We start from the raw sequence: 16,231 nt of genomic DNA, 5'->3' as shown, positions 1-16,231 counted from the left end.
AAATTGGAAGGTTTGTTTTTTCCTTTATCTGGTGGGAGAATGGGAGCAACTGCGAGATAATGAGAGACTTACAGTAGATAGATAGATAGAGAGAGAGAGAGAGACATTCTAAGAGGCTTTTCTAGTTCAATCCCTCTGTAACTGTCACAAGCAGTCAGTCAGTCAGTCAGTCACCTGTAGATGATGTTACTGAAAGCACTGTAGGCAGCAAAGTTCCTACTGTTTCTCAATGAATAGTCCAAACAGTTTAACAATTTAAGATTAAAAAGCTCCCACAGCAGCCAGGACAGACATTTCAAAGATGTTAATCTGGTAAATTCTATTAATTAAAACCTCATAATATAAGAAAGTATTTATAGAACTCTGTTGTTGTACTGCCATGATAAATAATAGTGCCACGGTATACAAGCCACTCCTAAATTTAAGTGTGACAAACTAATTAGACAGCATTACGTCTTTAAAAGTTATTCTCTGTCTCATTTCTCAAAGACAGGAAGTTTGTACGTATTCTGGCGTTCGACCTTGTCTCATTCACAGCTCTGTCTACACACACACACGATCACAGACCGTCACAACGTGGTAATCTCGTGTGAGAAAAGTGTTTTCAAGTGTCATCTTGACCCATCGTTCTCTTCCTCGGTACTACTACCTACACTCCACCCAACACCCATCTCACCCCACCCCATTCTGCATTAATGCTCCCAATCCTCTTTGTGGGAGAGTGACGTCTGCTGTCAGAAACAGAGTTAAGCTCAGCAGGCATCAGGAGAATAGAGTAGAGAGAAGCTCCCAGCCGTAGGGATAACCAAGCAAGTTCTGGACCTCCAGGGGGATGAATCTCTGCTGCCTAAGCAAGGCTTGACTCACCTCCCCAGGGGCTGCTTGTTCCTTTTGCTGGGGAGAATACAGGAGATCTAAATTTGCTGTGCCACAATAGCGACCTTCATCAACAAGTGGGCAAAAAAAGACTATCCACTGTCTGAGGGCCTTAATGGCCTCCATGGATAAGTGATAACTAACCTGAATGCAAACTCAGCCTTGGACAATTTGTTTAGGATCTTTTGTTGCTGTTTCTTCTATTTCCTACAGGTTTGTCATCTGCAAGTCTCGAGCGGCACGATAGCTTACTCCCATATCAGGTGTGTCTGAAAGGTGTTTGTGTGAACATGCACTCAAGGCATTGACTGCGTTAGAGTGTGTCTCCCGGGGTTTGCTGAGGCCACTGTTTACTTGCAGCGTGAAGGTGTGATTGTATTTGTGTGTATGAAACAAGTCACAAGTGCTTAAAGAGTGCGTGATAGGTGGTCGGGCACCGTGGAGGTCAGAGCCCTGGATTTCATAGAGATGGAAGGTCATGCTTATGACCGCTTCGGAGATGGAGAAAGGGACAGCTACCTCATTGACTACCGAAGGATTGTTGGAGACATGGAACCAGCACGGCCACGGCCCTCAAACAGAGATGGGGAGCAACCTCACCCGTATGGGGGATATACCCACCCTGTGCTACATGGACACGGATATGAGACAGCAGCCCAGCGATACAGCGCTACACGTATTCAAGCTGGGTATGAACCAGAGAGGTCAGTGTCACACTCTATTAGCAATCTTCGCACGCTGCAACATCACAAGCTTCTATGGTCTGCAGATGTGATATATGAAGCCGTATAACTTGTAAACATTACACTTCCAGTAGCAACTGAGCTGTTTTCACTTTCTAGTTGCATTGGCTGTGCTCATTAAAAGCTCATTTATCAGCTACCTGGGCAGCCTACCAAATCCTCTTACCTACTGTACTGCCGTCATAGGTGTATAGAAGGAGTTTCCATTGACAAGGACGGATTCTGTTTTGTTTGCGTTTCCTGTCTTCTCTCCAACATTTGTAATAGGATCTAGTTACAGTATGTTTGTAAGAAACAGAGACAGATGAGCCACATGCTTTTTGAAATGGATTCAGAATTTAACTGCTGACTAACCAACCATACCTTTATTTTTAGTAAAAATATACTTTCTCCTAATTTAGGTGCACTGTTTTCAATCAGCTAAAGTGATGGACAGAATAATAAAATATTCCCTTAAGTGTATAAAATCTGCAAGAACAAATTATTGTAAATTTAAAGCTATATATGTCTATAATGTTGTTGTCTTTTCATTGGGATACACCAGTATTTCGCTCAGTATTTAGATGTGGTGGTGGCTAACTCATATTCTCAGCTCCACGATGAGTGTGTGTGTTTTTTTAAATTTCAGCATGGCTGACTACTTGATCAGCGGGGGTACGGGTTACGTTCCTGAGGATGGACTCACAGCACAACAACTTTTTGCCATCGGTGACGGACTTACATACAAGTAAGAAATGCTAAATTTAAAAAGAAAAAAACAACCCTCACACACACATACACATTCATGACATTGCTTACATGCTGACACAGACCCACGTGCACCTAAAGAAACACACATATACACTGTTATCTCATATCTTCCATTAAATGTTTATTAATATCAGCAATGACACATCTGCTCAGGTTTTATTTGGGGGATTATTACGCATAATACTACTTTCAAGGATGAGTCTTGAGTGGTGGTACAGACATTAAAAGCAGTGTCTGTCAGAGTGTGTGTGTGTGTGTGTCCTGCACATATCAGTGCTTTAATGGCTGTCAGGGTAGTTTCCTTAATGGGGCTATGTGTAGGGTTTATCAGTGTGCACGGGATAAATGCAGAACGTTTCAGTGTGCTGCTGACTGATTATTTCTGCTTACTGTCAGCTAATAAAATAAAATAAAATGTTGCCGTGTAGGAGTGACTGCAAAACATATAGTTCACATACACAACTATAAGAGGTAGCTTTACAAGTGTTTTGCTGCTCAATGTCACTATTAATATTAAATGCTGGTTACCAGTCGCCACAGTGAGGCTGGTTTTGTTTTTTCAGTTAAGTCTTTGTGTGTTTCCTCATGGCAAAAAGCGGTCCTGGCGACACCTGCAATAGCAGGAAGCACTAAAAAGGTGGTGTTGAGTTTGTCAGCACGGTAGCATCGCAACAGTGGAAGATGCACACACACAAAACTTTACAAGTGAGTAGCTGAGATCAAAATGAAGATAGGTGGCATCCAACCCATGAGTGCTAACAACTCACGTGATGATGTAGTGATCAGTGAGAGCTGAGATCAAATCGACTCGCTGACGAGTGCAATGACTGATGTGACCCCACTGAAAAGTGATTTCTAATTTAGTTTGTGCAGTACTTCATAGTCTTCATGATCTTATCTCCACATCTGTCACCTCTCCCCTTTCAGTGACTTCTTGATCCTCCCCGGTTTCATAGATTTCACTTCTGATGAGGTGGTAAGTGTCATCATACTGTCTAATATATTAAACATAGCCTACTGCTCAAACTTTCTCAGTGTACTGCTCATAAATTTGTGATGTAGTTGGGATTAGGGTTCTTCAACATGGGTTATGTCACAACACTAGTTGCTATAATCCCTGTGAGGTTGCTGCTTTGGTGAATGGCAAAACAAAGTGAGCTAAGTGTGCTTCAAACACGGTGTCCTTTAACTCATTATATTTTATATTGCTGTTATTAAGGTGCTGCTGCAATCAGTCCCTAACTCTTTGTTGTGTTGCTTAGTTAAAGGTACATGAGCACGGGGTTGTTTATTTGACTTGCACTGTGTTCATCTTTTTGAACTCTGCTGGAACATAAAATTAATTTCATGACTAGATCACATGGGTTATTGCTGGATAGCAGGTGTTCGAGGAAGCCACCTGGGTCCTTTAAACACTCAGCCAGTTAGTTCAGCAACTCCACTTCTGATGCATCCAAACTGGCTCACTGCAGGGCAAATGAGCCAGTTAAGAAAAACTTATTTAATTTGCTAAAACGTTTGTTGTAGACAGTGTTGCAGTATAAGGTGATAAATTTGTTTCCAAATGCATTGAACTTTTAAGGATCTAACTTCAGCCCTGACACGAAAGATTACCCTGAAGACGCCTCTCATTTCATCTCCTATGGATACAGTCACGGAGTCATCCATGGCCATCGCCATGGCAGTGAGTACAAACACGGCAGAGTGTTATATACATCATACTTAATAGCTGAGTAGGTACTGCTCAAATGATGCTTTTCTTCACTTACTTACTCCTGTCTCTAATTGGTTGGATTCAGCTGATGGGAGGGATTGGAATAATTCATCATAACTCCACTGCTGAGTTCCAGGCCAATGAGGTGCGCAAAGTGAAGGTGAGACAGAAAAAGTCACTGCACACATGTGCTCTAATTAAATAGATGAAATCATTTTTGATCTATGAAGCCCCTAACAGCCATCTGATATGGAAATTAATTCTCACTCGACATTCGTGTTTCTGCTTTTGCTAGAAATTTGAGCAGGGCTTTATTACAGATCCAGTGGTAATGAGTCCCCGTCACACAGTAGGCGATGTGTTTGAGGCCAAGCTACGCCATGGTTTCTCTGGGATCCCGATTACAGAGACTGGCAAGATGGGCAGCAAGCTGGTCGGCATAGTTACCTCCAGGGACATCGATTTTCTTTCTGAGAAGGACCATGACCAACCGCTTGAAGAGGTGAGTGTTTTAATGTTGTGTTTTTGAGAACACAATCTGGTAAATGGTAAATGGACTAATTCTTATATAGCACTTTTCTACTCTCCCGGAGTACTCAAAGTAAGAATTACAATATCAAACGAGTGTGTGTGTGGTCACAGTTTATTTTCTGATGCAGGCAATGACAAAAAGAGAAGATCTAGTTGTTGCACCAGCTGGAGTCACACTAAAAGAAGCTAACGATATACTGCAACGTAGCAAAAAAGGTAAAACTTAAAAGAGTAACTCTGCCGTATAGGTAGCAATCATAATTGTGACTGTAGCATATTTGGCCTTTCCTTTCTCATTCTCCCAGGCAAGCTCCCCATAGTTAATGACAACGATGAGCTCGTCGCCATTATCGCTAGGACTGACTTGAAGAAGAACAGGGATTATCCTCTGGCTTCCAAGGACTCTCGTAAACAGCTGCTGTGTGGAGCCGCCATCGGTACCAGGGAGGACGACAAATACAGACTGGACCTCCTCGTGCAGGCTGGAGTCGATGTTGTTGTCCTGGTAAGTTTTGATTGTATTGTAATTAAACTTTTGTTTGATCTGTTATTTGATTCTAATTTTTATTGGATCACATATAGTCAGCTAAGTCATTGGTCTCATATTAATCACCGGATGAATGGAACTACAGAGTGGGTATGAGTGTTTGACCGATCTTAAGTCATTTTCTCATAATTTTTTTTATCATTATTATTATTACAGGACTCTTCTCAAGGAAACTCAGTCTACCAGATTAACACAATAAACTACATCAAGCATAAATATCCCGAACTACAAGTGGTTGGAGGAAATGGTGAGCACCCTTTCTTTACTCGGGACTGTCTTCTTGAATTCATCTTCCACATTTGTGCCTTTCTTTCTCAGACTCCTCAATCACTTTTCTGTGCCTCTGTCTCTCTCTAGTGGTGACAGCTGCTCAGGCCAAAAACCTCATAGATGCTGGTGTGGATGCCCTGAGGGTGGGAATGGGGTGCGGCTCTATCTGTATCACACAGGAAGGTACGATCATACTTAATCATGGGACATAAAAATGTATGAATTTCACTGTATTGAGGATACTTTGCTCCCAACCATCACATTGTGGTCTTGTTTCTCAGTAATGGCATGTGGACGGCCCCAAGGTACATCAGTGTACAAGGTTGCGGAGTATGCCAGACGTTTTGGAGTGCCAGTAATCGCTGATGGAGGCATTCAAACTGTTGGACATGTGGTAAAAGCTCTTGCCCTGGGAGCATCTACGGGTAAAAGAAAGAAATTTTCTCTCATTTTCTCGGGGCATTAAATTTGTGTGCACACTTGGATTAGCCAGTGAACAATTCAGTCTTTTTCCTTCCTCAGTAATGATGGGATCATTGCTGGCGGCAACTACTGAAGCTCCAGGAGAATATTTCTTTTCCGACGGTGTGCGTCTGAAAAAGTACAGAGGAATGGGCTCCTTAGATGCCATGGAGAAAAATAACAGCCAGAAACGCTACTTTAGGTGAGATTTTTACTGGAAAACACTTAATCTGGAAAATTTACCTTGTTAATCATGTGAATTATGTTTGTGTGCCCAGTGAGGGAGATAAGGTAAAGGTAGCTCAAGGTGTTTCGGGGTCAGTACAAGACAAAGGCTCCATTCATAAGTTTGTTCCTTACCTCATTGCTGGCATCCAACATGGCTGTCAGGACATAGGAGCCAAAAGTTTGTCCATTTTACGGTAAGTGTCAAACTGTGCATCTATTTAGTGTGAGATTTTCTACGTGAAGGCTTTCGCCAAGTATCCTCCTGTGATCTGTCTCCAGGTCAATGATGTATTCTGGAGAACTGAAGTTTGAGAAGAGGACCATGTCGGCTCAGATGGAAGGTGGCGTCCACGGGCTTCACTCGTAAGTCTGACGTTTGACTGTTTGCTTAAGTTGACCTTTACCCCTCCGCTGCAACCCCTTCTTTCTCCATGTATGTCTTTTTCTTTTCCTGTTTCTGTTGTCTAAACATTTTGATACCAGTGACAGTATGTGAACATGCTGTTGTTAGATATGCTTCATTGTTAAGTGTCCATTAATTTACCTTCAACAATATAAAATTCTCTTATCTTTTTCTCTTTATTACTAATGCCATCATATTAGATATTCTTTTGTGCCATGTAAGTAATCATTACCTCCATCTTCTCCTTTTTAAAAAAAAAAAAATCATCTTCATTCATTTTTCTAACTGCAAAGTTTATGCTTTCCTTCTTTTTTTTCTATTCCACATGTAGTCATGAGAAGCGGTTTTACTGAAACAGGTGGAAGAGGAAACACCCGATCGGGACCCAACGTCCCGACCCCAGCAGCTATGAGCAGATGCACCGGGCGCATGTGATCAGAATGCAACGCATGAAGCTCCTGTGACTTCTACACTCTAAAGTTTAAACAAAACTATTCTGTGACCTTCTGTTCATTGGTGTCCCAGCTCTGACCCCAAAACAACTGTCTTAAAGTTCAAAGAGCCTAAAAGGATAGAGCCAAAGAACAGAGTTTTAGAAGATGGTCACAAACTCTTAATCTGTTGTTCTCCCTCTCAGGTCAAGGTGTAGAGGGAATCCTGTTATTACCTATTCTGTTGTTCCCTTTTAACAAACTTGTCATGATATATCTGCTGAGCTTGATAGAGAAGAGTACAGCCATATATTCCCTTGCTCATTTACTACATTTACTACTATTTTTTTTGCAGGAAATCAAGTAAATAACAGCGCACAGAGCTTTAATCACATACTTTTAGTTCTCTTTCTCTCATATATGTAACAATAACAAGTGAAGTGTGCTAATAAACACAGAAGAGTAAAATTCTCATAATGTTTTTAGTGCACAGCTTTGTCACTCAAGTCATTTCTCTGATGCATGTCGGTGAGCTCTGTGCCGCTCTGTCGTAGAAGGGACAAGAAAAGCATCAGCCTTAATTTATAAACGAGCACTCCAAATAGGGAGTGCCTTCAAAAAGCAATTTACACTCTCACCTGGAACTTTACTCTTGTTTTAATGTTATTGCTTGATTTAAAGGAGAGTATTCACTGTTTTCTTTCATCATTCTCATTTTTATTGTCACTATGCAACCAAAGCTCCACTTAGCTTTATAGTACATGCTGTATTCTCCAAAAATGCTATTTTGCAAAAGGTTATCATTAATAACACAGCAGCATATAGAATGGTTGGTTATTTGCCTTTATTTCCCAGGCTCAGTATTAAAAAAATAATAATAAAGCAAAAAAAGGTAGATACAGTAATGGATTCTCTAGTGTTGCAGTAGAACAAAACCAATATTCCACTTTTGATTTATTTATTTCTAATGATCTTTACAAATATCACTTTTAAATTAATTTAATTTTTCCTTTTTTCTGTGAGGTACTCAGTATATTTGGTTTGACACGTATTACATGTATCACACAGTTTTTAAAAAAATCAACAATTAATTTTCAATTTTGCCAACAATTTGTCACCAGTTAATTAAACTTCTTACTAGTTGACACATCTTAATTATAAATAATGCCATAAATAACATCTTTTTTTTGGTCAACCTAGGAATCAAACTTTCATTTAATGTAACTTGTGTCATATAGTGGATGTATATGTATTTGAATAAAGATAATTTTTCAAACAACAGTTTGTTATTATTTAAAAACTGTTTTGCTACCACTTTAAATTCATGCAATGTAATGATGTTGTTTTCATTCTTCAAAGATATTCCACTGTTAAAAGAAAACACCCAGAAACAACTCAAGGAAACAAACAAACGAAAAACAAAAAAACACCAGCTTGTCCCTATGAATGCTTTTACACTCAAAATTCAAAGAAACCTCAAATGGTTTATATATTTAGACTGTAATTCTTTTAGCACACTATCAGGAAAGGGAAGCGGAGAAAGTTAAGCCCTTTCAAGTATGTCTCACAAACCACAGAACCTATCAGCAACGCAAACTTTAACTTTTGTGACTTTTGCTTGTCCTATGGCTGCTAGATTTCCTCAACACAATCCTGGATTTTCACTAAAACAAAATAAAGCAAAAAAAAAAAAAATGTAACTCCCGTTTTGGCTAACTTCTTTGCCACAAATATTACCTTTTTTAGAAATGTTTGATTTTACATATGATTTCAATGGACACATTCTAAAATTATAATGTTGTTCAAATAAAGCAATACTGCAAGGAAGAAATAGGTTGCTGAAAACAGCATAATGAAGACAGTCTTATAAACTTTTTTTTTGTTTGAATATACAATATCAACAGTACAGTATTTACAAAAAGATATTGGCTCATATTTTAGGTCTATATAACGTTTTTGACATATAGACTACGGTTTAATTCCCCCATTTAACCTAAATAGACTTAAATCTACATAATTTGTATTCCAGTTACACCCAGTTTTATTTTGTTTTTTAGCTTTCTACAATTCAATGGTGTCACTGCAAACACTCAGTGCATCAATTTGTTTGCACACACTGACAAACTCTGCTTGTACAGCCATATCCCATTCCAGCTGTTTGCTTTCACTCAGGTGTTTAGTTCCTGCCAATCGGCCAGACCCCCGACTGTCCTGGGAAGCTAAGCTCAGGGTTCGGTAACGTCTGTGGTATGGCAGGTGGGGGATTGCACGTGGGAGGCTGCTCTGAGTAAAATTTTGCCCTCTGTTGGCCCATGAATGTGATCGCAGCTTTCCTGTTTCTTTGGAATGGCTGCAAAGGCCCTGGGTTGAACCAGTAACACTCCCTTTCCAATCACATTGGTCTGGTGATAATGGTTGATTTCTACGAGCTGTCATACAGCCTTGAGGTTGGGAATACCTGGAGCTGGACAAGGTGTTCTCTTGATCTACATCTCCACAAGAAGAAGTTCGGTAAAGAGTATTTCCCACAGAGCTGGGCCCTTGCTTTGATGTACCTTGGCTTGGGGAGCTCAAGGAAAGGCTTGAGGAAGCAGGTATGAGTCTTGGGAAACCAAAGATACTATGAGAAAACAGGGATTCGCTGAACAGAGCTTGGTCGATGCTGCGCGACAGGTCTATGGGAGATGGAGGCCGCAGATCCACAGTTGAGTCAGTCTCGAGACCTAAATGATCCCGTGATGACAGGCGAGCCTCAGGTGAGGCTGTAGGTTTATGCAGTGGGTTTGGGGGTGTGGGGAGAGGTAGTACAGTTTTGCTTTGGCTGGGTTTGTGATCACAGTCTGGTATATTTCCAGGAGACTCCACAATTGAGTAAAGAGGAAGAACCTCTGACTGCTCCTTGGCTACAACATCACAGGCCACCAGCTTTTCTTGCTTACCCTGGGAAAGGACGGGGGAATTTGCACCATCCTGAGAGGTTATGGTGAGCATTCGTGAAGGAGAGCCACCGGATAGACGAGACCAAGATCCTGGTCTAGGATGTGCTATGGTCTTGTTAGAGTTGCTACAGAATAGAGGATGTGTGCCAATGACAGACAAACCAAGGCAGACCCCAATCTCACAGAGTCTGCAGCCTACTTGGTAGCCCCACCATGGCCAAGGCTGAAACCCATGGCCATCAACCCCACCCAAACCAAGGGCATGCAGGATCCCATAAAGCTGAAGACCTCCACACCCTAACAAACACAAAGAAGTTCCTACTCCAGCTCCTGCTGCCCTACCCCAGTCCTTCACACTAGCAAAGGGGCAAATTGCAGGTCGCATCACCTCAGGAGATCCTCCACTCTCTCCATTGTCATTTAACCTGTAAATGTTTCTACTGTTGACTTGTGTCAAGCAGTAGAAGAAGAGGTATGAGCATGAGAGAAAGGTGGTGAGACATACGAACACACCCTGAGGAAAGAGCAGGATGACAGTCGGGAGGCTGTGAAAGAGCTGAAAAATCCCAAAACATCCCAAAGAGATAATAAAATGTAACAGGGCCAAACATAGCAACAAGCAAGGCTTTGGCAAGGCTGAGAAGGAGGCAGAAATAACAGGTGAAAGTGAAAGATGCTTGCATGAACGAAAGGAAAGAAGGAGGAAGGCCAGGGAAAATGCTGAGATCAAACATGGCAATGGCAGTTCGGAGAGCAGCAGAGAGACGACAGGGGAAAGGCGATCTTGGTAACTGTAAGCATCGTAAAGCAAACAGAAAGCTTGGATCCCTGCAAATGCCAAAATGAACAAGTGCAGCATTGTGAAGTAGGGGCTTCCTGGGGGACACCTCAGGGGCAGCCCTAACAGGCAGACTACAGAGATTAGGCCAAATATAGTGAAGACAGAGCCCAGGCCATAGATATGTGCTTCCCATGCAAATCCCCACGTAGCCAGGGCAGAGTTCCAGTCTGAATACAAAGGGACCAAAAATGAAGGGGTGAGAGCCAGAAAGGGGTGCAGAGGCTTGTTGTGAGTAAAATCCTCTGGGTAGGTAGGTGTCCAGGAATGATTTGGTGTTTTGCAGGTTGTGGCAATTGTGTCCATGTTACCATCTAGCCGGCTTGGGCTTCTGGCTTTTGAATCATTCTTGGAGTCATCTGTAAAGAATATAAAAAAACACGAACACCATATTGGTCATGTCACAAGAAAACCAAAAAGTAGAAAATTTAAGTACAGACTTAATTTAAAGTTTTTCGTTGGCAAACGAGCAAACATACTAACTTGCATAAATATGATGGTATAGTAATACATAGACAGTGTAAAAGATGGACATCGCTATGGTTTTTTAAAACATAGTATTAAGGATGTCTTAGTTTTTTAAAAATTTAATATGTCTCTAAATGAGTGACTGAGCCTATGAACTCAGCAGGAGTAGGTCAAGTCAGGAGTCGTTTTTCCCATAGACTTCTATAGGGCCGCCCTCTGGTGGCCATTAATTAGAATGCAGGTTTAATGCTCTGTAAGCTACATCCATGTTTTATACTGTCAATGTCAACAGCACTTTATCCATGTCATCATGAGCATGTTAGAATGCTAGTGTTAGCATTAAGCTCAAAGCATGGCTTTGCTTCACACCCAATACACCTGTGTATTTTTATAATTTTTTGTGTGGTGGTTATGTGTCATATTATCTTTAATAATGAAATTTTTTTCTCGAGAAATGAACATACTGGTGCTAATCTAACCTCTGGATACAGGCCAAATTTATTTTTACGCACAATCTTCATTTTCTAAAAAGAGAGCAGGGTGTAATCTGCTGTGTGTGTGAAGCTAATCCATAATAAAACAGAACAGGCTTGTAACTGGGAATCTAACTGGGTCACAGACAGAGTGGGAGCATGAGCAGTAGGTTGTGTGCATATGTGTTTGTGTGAAAGTGAGGAAGAGAGATACTGTATGTGTGCTGATTAGCCAGTATTGACCTCATGCCTGCTCTCATTTTGTGTGGCTATAAGTAAATTCGCATCAGTGAAGCGATTTTGTAACAAACAAAAAATTTCTTATTCTGTATATAAAATAAGCTGTATAGGGCAATCAGGGAATCAGGGAACCTACTGGTTATAAATGGAATGTGTCCTATTTCTGGTCCTCCATTAGTAGTGAAGCAATTACATCAGTATAGACGCAGCAAACAGAGAGCACTTATAAGTGCGGGGCTTTCGCTCTGCTGTCTATGAAATCTAATAAAAATGAGAGTACATTTAATATATACTCCATCTTGATGCAGTTATTCAATAAACTTGTTGTTACACTGAAAATGTGTGGTGTTAAATGCATACACAGGAGGAAGCAAATTCCTTATTAATTTCATTCAAGTCCTCCTCATATGCTTGTGGACACAACATTTACTCTGACAAGTAAATACCAGTATGTGTGTGTGTGTACAGTAAATAGTGTGCGTGCTGCATTATCCAGTAACCTTTGAGTGCGGGCTGACTGCAATGTGAATAAAATGTTTTACTTTAACAGGAGAGTGTAAGTTTGAACTGGAGAATCTGTGCTAAAAGGCTTGAATGAGAAAGTCAAGGGCAGAGAACTGAGTTAGAGAGAAAGACATTTGAAGAAAGTGATGCAACCCATTCTGTGAATGTAAAAAAACTGTGTTTGCCAGCAGAATACATATCATAAGCACTGCAGTGACACGTGGATTCTGAGTTTTTGGAGGTTATGCAAGGAAACTGAAATGCACCGTACGGCATAGTTTCAGCTTTAGATTTAAAGTAGGGATGCTGTAAATAATTAAAGGACTCTTACCTTCTTTTGCCTCCATGCTGGCAGTTTCTCTCTGTAAAATAAGATCTGTAATATCAATGAATCCATCTCTGTTTCCCTTTGTGGTATCAGAAATGCCTGTGGTCCATCCAAGAGTGTCTGGCCCCGGTCCAGTGGGCAGTGATGAAGTTGAGTTCTGGTCTGATGTGTGTGATGGGAGTGAGCCAGGGAGAAGAAAGGGTAAGGGAGTATCAGTCATCTGATTTTGAAAACCTGGGAATGTTGGCTGATTCTCTTCAGACTCTCTAGGATACAAAACTGATGCGGTGTTGGTCTCAGCTGGCTGATTCTTTAATGTTTGTTCATGGGTAAGCTCGGGTGGTACACTTGCTGATGAGGACTTCATTGTTTGCATTCTCTCTGTGGAGGCAGTATCTACTGTAGCACCCTTTGTGGGTCTGGGTATGGGTCCCTTCTCATTAGGAAATAAAAGAGATGTCTCAGCGCTCTCCAGTAAATCGCCGTATTCACCAATCACACCTTGTCTGTCTGTGTCCTCAGATGATGATAAGGACCAACTTAAAGGGGAACCCAGGAAGTCATCATCCTCGGGTGCAATCATGGGGTCACTTGGCGCTAAACCGGGTACATGAGGTCTACTCGAGAGCTGTTTCAGAAACTGCCCTGCCTTGTCACTGTCTGGCTGTTGTGTTTCTTTCACATTTTCTCCAGTTAACGCTATGGCACGAAGCGAGTGAGGAAAAGAGAGAGGCAAGAGAAAATAAATATTCCACAGAAAGACCATGTTGAGGGTCGGCAAACTTGACCTCAGAGTCACTTGGAGTTGTTGTGCAGTCACATGTTTGAGTAATCCCTAATATCAGGTTTCCAAAGATGTCATTCTTAACACACCTGGAGAAAACAATCACACGTAGGAAAAACAAGTAATGCCAACTGCCTTCAAATATTGCTTGTCATTTGGACATCTCTAACATAGATAAAGTTAAACTGCTGCATGTGGGTCACAGCGAAAATCAAAAATTGTTGGTGAAAATAACGGCAGTGTGATGAATATGAACGCGGTGTGCTGAAACCCTCTGCTAGACTATAAAGTCTTGTGACGTGCACACAGTACAAACATTAAAATGCAAAAACCCACTTAAACAAGAGCATTAAAAAAAGAGACATTAGACCACGCAACTCTGTGTGGCAGCCATTCCTTTTTTTAGCTTCCTTACCTCATCTATAGCCCTCTTTGCTGCAGCCTCTTTAAACATATATGCCGCTCTGTGCTGCTGCATGTCTGCAGTCTCTGTCTGCATTGCACGGCGTGTCCTTTCATACTCACTCTGCTATGCCCCTGTTCTATCCATCGGGCTGCTGACACACGGGACAGACCCCACCTCCTCTACACAACCCCCGCTATGCCCACACGCTGCTTCTGCACTCATCTGACAGTGAGACTGTTTGCTGCCTTCGATTCTCCTAAATCTGAGGCTGCATCATTATGAGTATCACCTTTATTATAGTTTATTTATTATAGAAGAGAAGAATAAATGTAAAAGCAAAATTTATCAAAGCAGATCAATACATGGATTTGTGTGTAATTTACAACTGGTGGCAAAAGTAAACAGCTCAGCTAGAAACATTTGAACTAAAGTATATACTGAAAAGCAGATTCTTTTTTGACAGCATACATCTACAACGCATGATCATAGTTACTTGCTTGTATACGAACACAGAACACCTGAGAATCTCGTACGTGCACTGTTTGACCAAGGATTTTTACCACCACTTATTGCGGCGAGAAACTGTGATGGTGTTATCTTATTCACATTCCTTTATTTTCCTCCTTTTATTGTTCACGTGAGCTGTTTTTACCCAATGGGGGAAATCCAGTAACCTCATGGCCTAATTCAATTCCCATGGATGCTTCTAAAATAGACACTGATCCACATACCTTTGGACATATTTGGGGACAGTAAGCTTGAGGCACAGACACACATTATATGCTCTCTTTGCCTAGATGTTGCAGCCGTCTCAAAACTTCTGTTTAATAAACTTCTCACTGACCATTACTGTTGAATGCGAATTCTGCCAAATGCATAATGATTGGTCACTGGGATGCAAACCTAACTTCATCCCATAAACAAATACGGCAAACATATTGTTAGGACAAAACACAAATGCATAAATAATGGTTCTACGTGCCAAGACACACACACTGGCTTTGACTGGCAACACCAAAGATAATAATAAAGCGTTTACACTTGGATAAGTACAGCCAGAATGACAGTGAAGGCTATGCCACATCATTTAGACAGTCAGAGATGGGAGATAGGAACTTCCCCAGGGGTGTGATTAACCCAGTGTCTGATGAGGACACAGGAAAGCATCAACCCGGCCGTGACTAAAGGGGCTGGAAAGGAACAATGACAGGCCAAACATATGAGCTCAGAAAGGGTAATGGCCAAATGATTGCCGCCTCACACTTGCTATCTGAATTCACTGAGCAACTGGTTTCTGTTTAGACAACTCATCCTCCAACAAGACAAAGTCAGCAGGGGCTGGGGTCCTGCAGGGAATGAGGACTGTCATGTCAAGACTCATAAACAAAGCTGCACAAGCAAAGAGGAGGATAAAAGCAAGCAATTCCCTTACTTTAAAAGAAAGATGAAGATGGGACAAAACGTACAGTACAATATTATACAATATATACCCTCTTAACATGTGTATACAAACATGACCTTTACACTTCACCTCAGTTGTCTGTTATTGGACCAACAAAGGAGGTCAAAGTAATGAGGGCAATGCCACAATCCCATGCGTCCCTTTGTGGAAACTCAAGTGAATTCTTAGAACATAAATCTAAAAGCATGTTCATTAAGGACAGGCATCACAAGTGTCTTTGAAAGAAGAACTGAGTGAAATGTTTATTCAGCATTAGTTTTTTGTAATTGTAATAACTCCAACATTCATTAAACATACATTAAAATGAGTACAAATCTTAAAATAATTCTGAACGTGAAACAGTGGAACAAATTTGATTAAGATGTGTAAAATGTCAGAGGTCCCTTGGAAATACTATGATATACTAAATGATATACTAAATACTATGATTTATATTTAAATAATTGAATTCAGGTGTTCCAGTCAACAACTATAGAGCCAAAATCCAAAATCCCTGTCTGCTCAAGGAAGGCAGAAGAAGCCAAAGTGGAAGCAGCTATAAAAATCAGCCAAATACAGGAAGCCCACTAATCAGTGATATCCACAGGTTCCAGGATAAGTATTTTCATTTTTGTTGTTAATAATTATTAACAAGGTATTATTCACAAAAGGGGAAAACTTACCAAAAATACTGCATAAATGCATGAACGGGTCAACCAGGAGGTCGCAAAAGAACCACTCAAATAAAATCTGTAAATTTGCAGTTCAGTTACTATAGGGTTGTTATATTTGAAATACATTGCTCAGACAGGCAGAGGCGAATGATTTACAGTGGGTGACAGTCCAGATATTTTC

The 16,231-nt window shown here is 40.9% G+C and overlaps 2 protein-coding genes across 2 annotated transcripts; one reads left to right on the top strand and one right to left on the bottom strand.

Annotated features, from left to right (window-relative positions):
* Positions 1-731: 731 nt before the first annotated feature.
* On the top strand, positions 732-8,234 carry impdh1a (IMP (inosine 5'-monophosphate) dehydrogenase 1a). The gene is made up of 17 exons (XM_085164441.1): positions 732-953; positions 1,090-1,580; positions 2,248-2,346; positions 3,297-3,345; positions 3,952-4,053; positions 4,169-4,243; positions 4,379-4,585; positions 4,743-4,830; positions 4,920-5,119; positions 5,318-5,408; positions 5,519-5,614; positions 5,713-5,856; positions 5,954-6,095; positions 6,172-6,315; positions 6,401-6,484; positions 6,725-6,741; positions 6,856-8,234. The coding sequence occupies exons 2-17, from the start codon at positions 1,345-1,347 to the stop codon at positions 6,957-6,959; spliced, it is 1,878 nt and encodes a 625-aa protein (XP_085020567.1). The 5' UTR covers positions 732-953; positions 1,090-1,344; the 3' UTR covers positions 6,960-8,234.
* Positions 6,776-13,511, bottom strand: prrt4a (proline rich transmembrane protein 4a). Its single transcript, XM_085164439.1, has 2 exons — positions 12,749-13,511; positions 6,776-11,091 (listed from the first exon to the last, which is right to left on the bottom strand). The coding sequence occupies exons 1-2, from the start codon at positions 13,509-13,511 to the stop codon at positions 9,017-9,019; spliced, it is 2,838 nt and encodes a 945-aa protein (XP_085020565.1). The 3' UTR covers positions 6,776-9,016.
* Positions 13,512-16,231: the final 2,720 nt, after the last annotated feature.

This window comes from Neolamprologus multifasciatus, chromosome 7, assembly GCF_963576455.1.
Source record: "Neolamprologus multifasciatus chromosome 7, fNeoMul1.2, whole genome shotgun sequence".
NCBI lineage: Eukaryota > Metazoa > Chordata > Actinopteri > Cichliformes > Cichlidae > Neolamprologus > Neolamprologus multifasciatus.
This window is presented reverse-complemented; position numbering and strand designations above follow the sequence as displayed.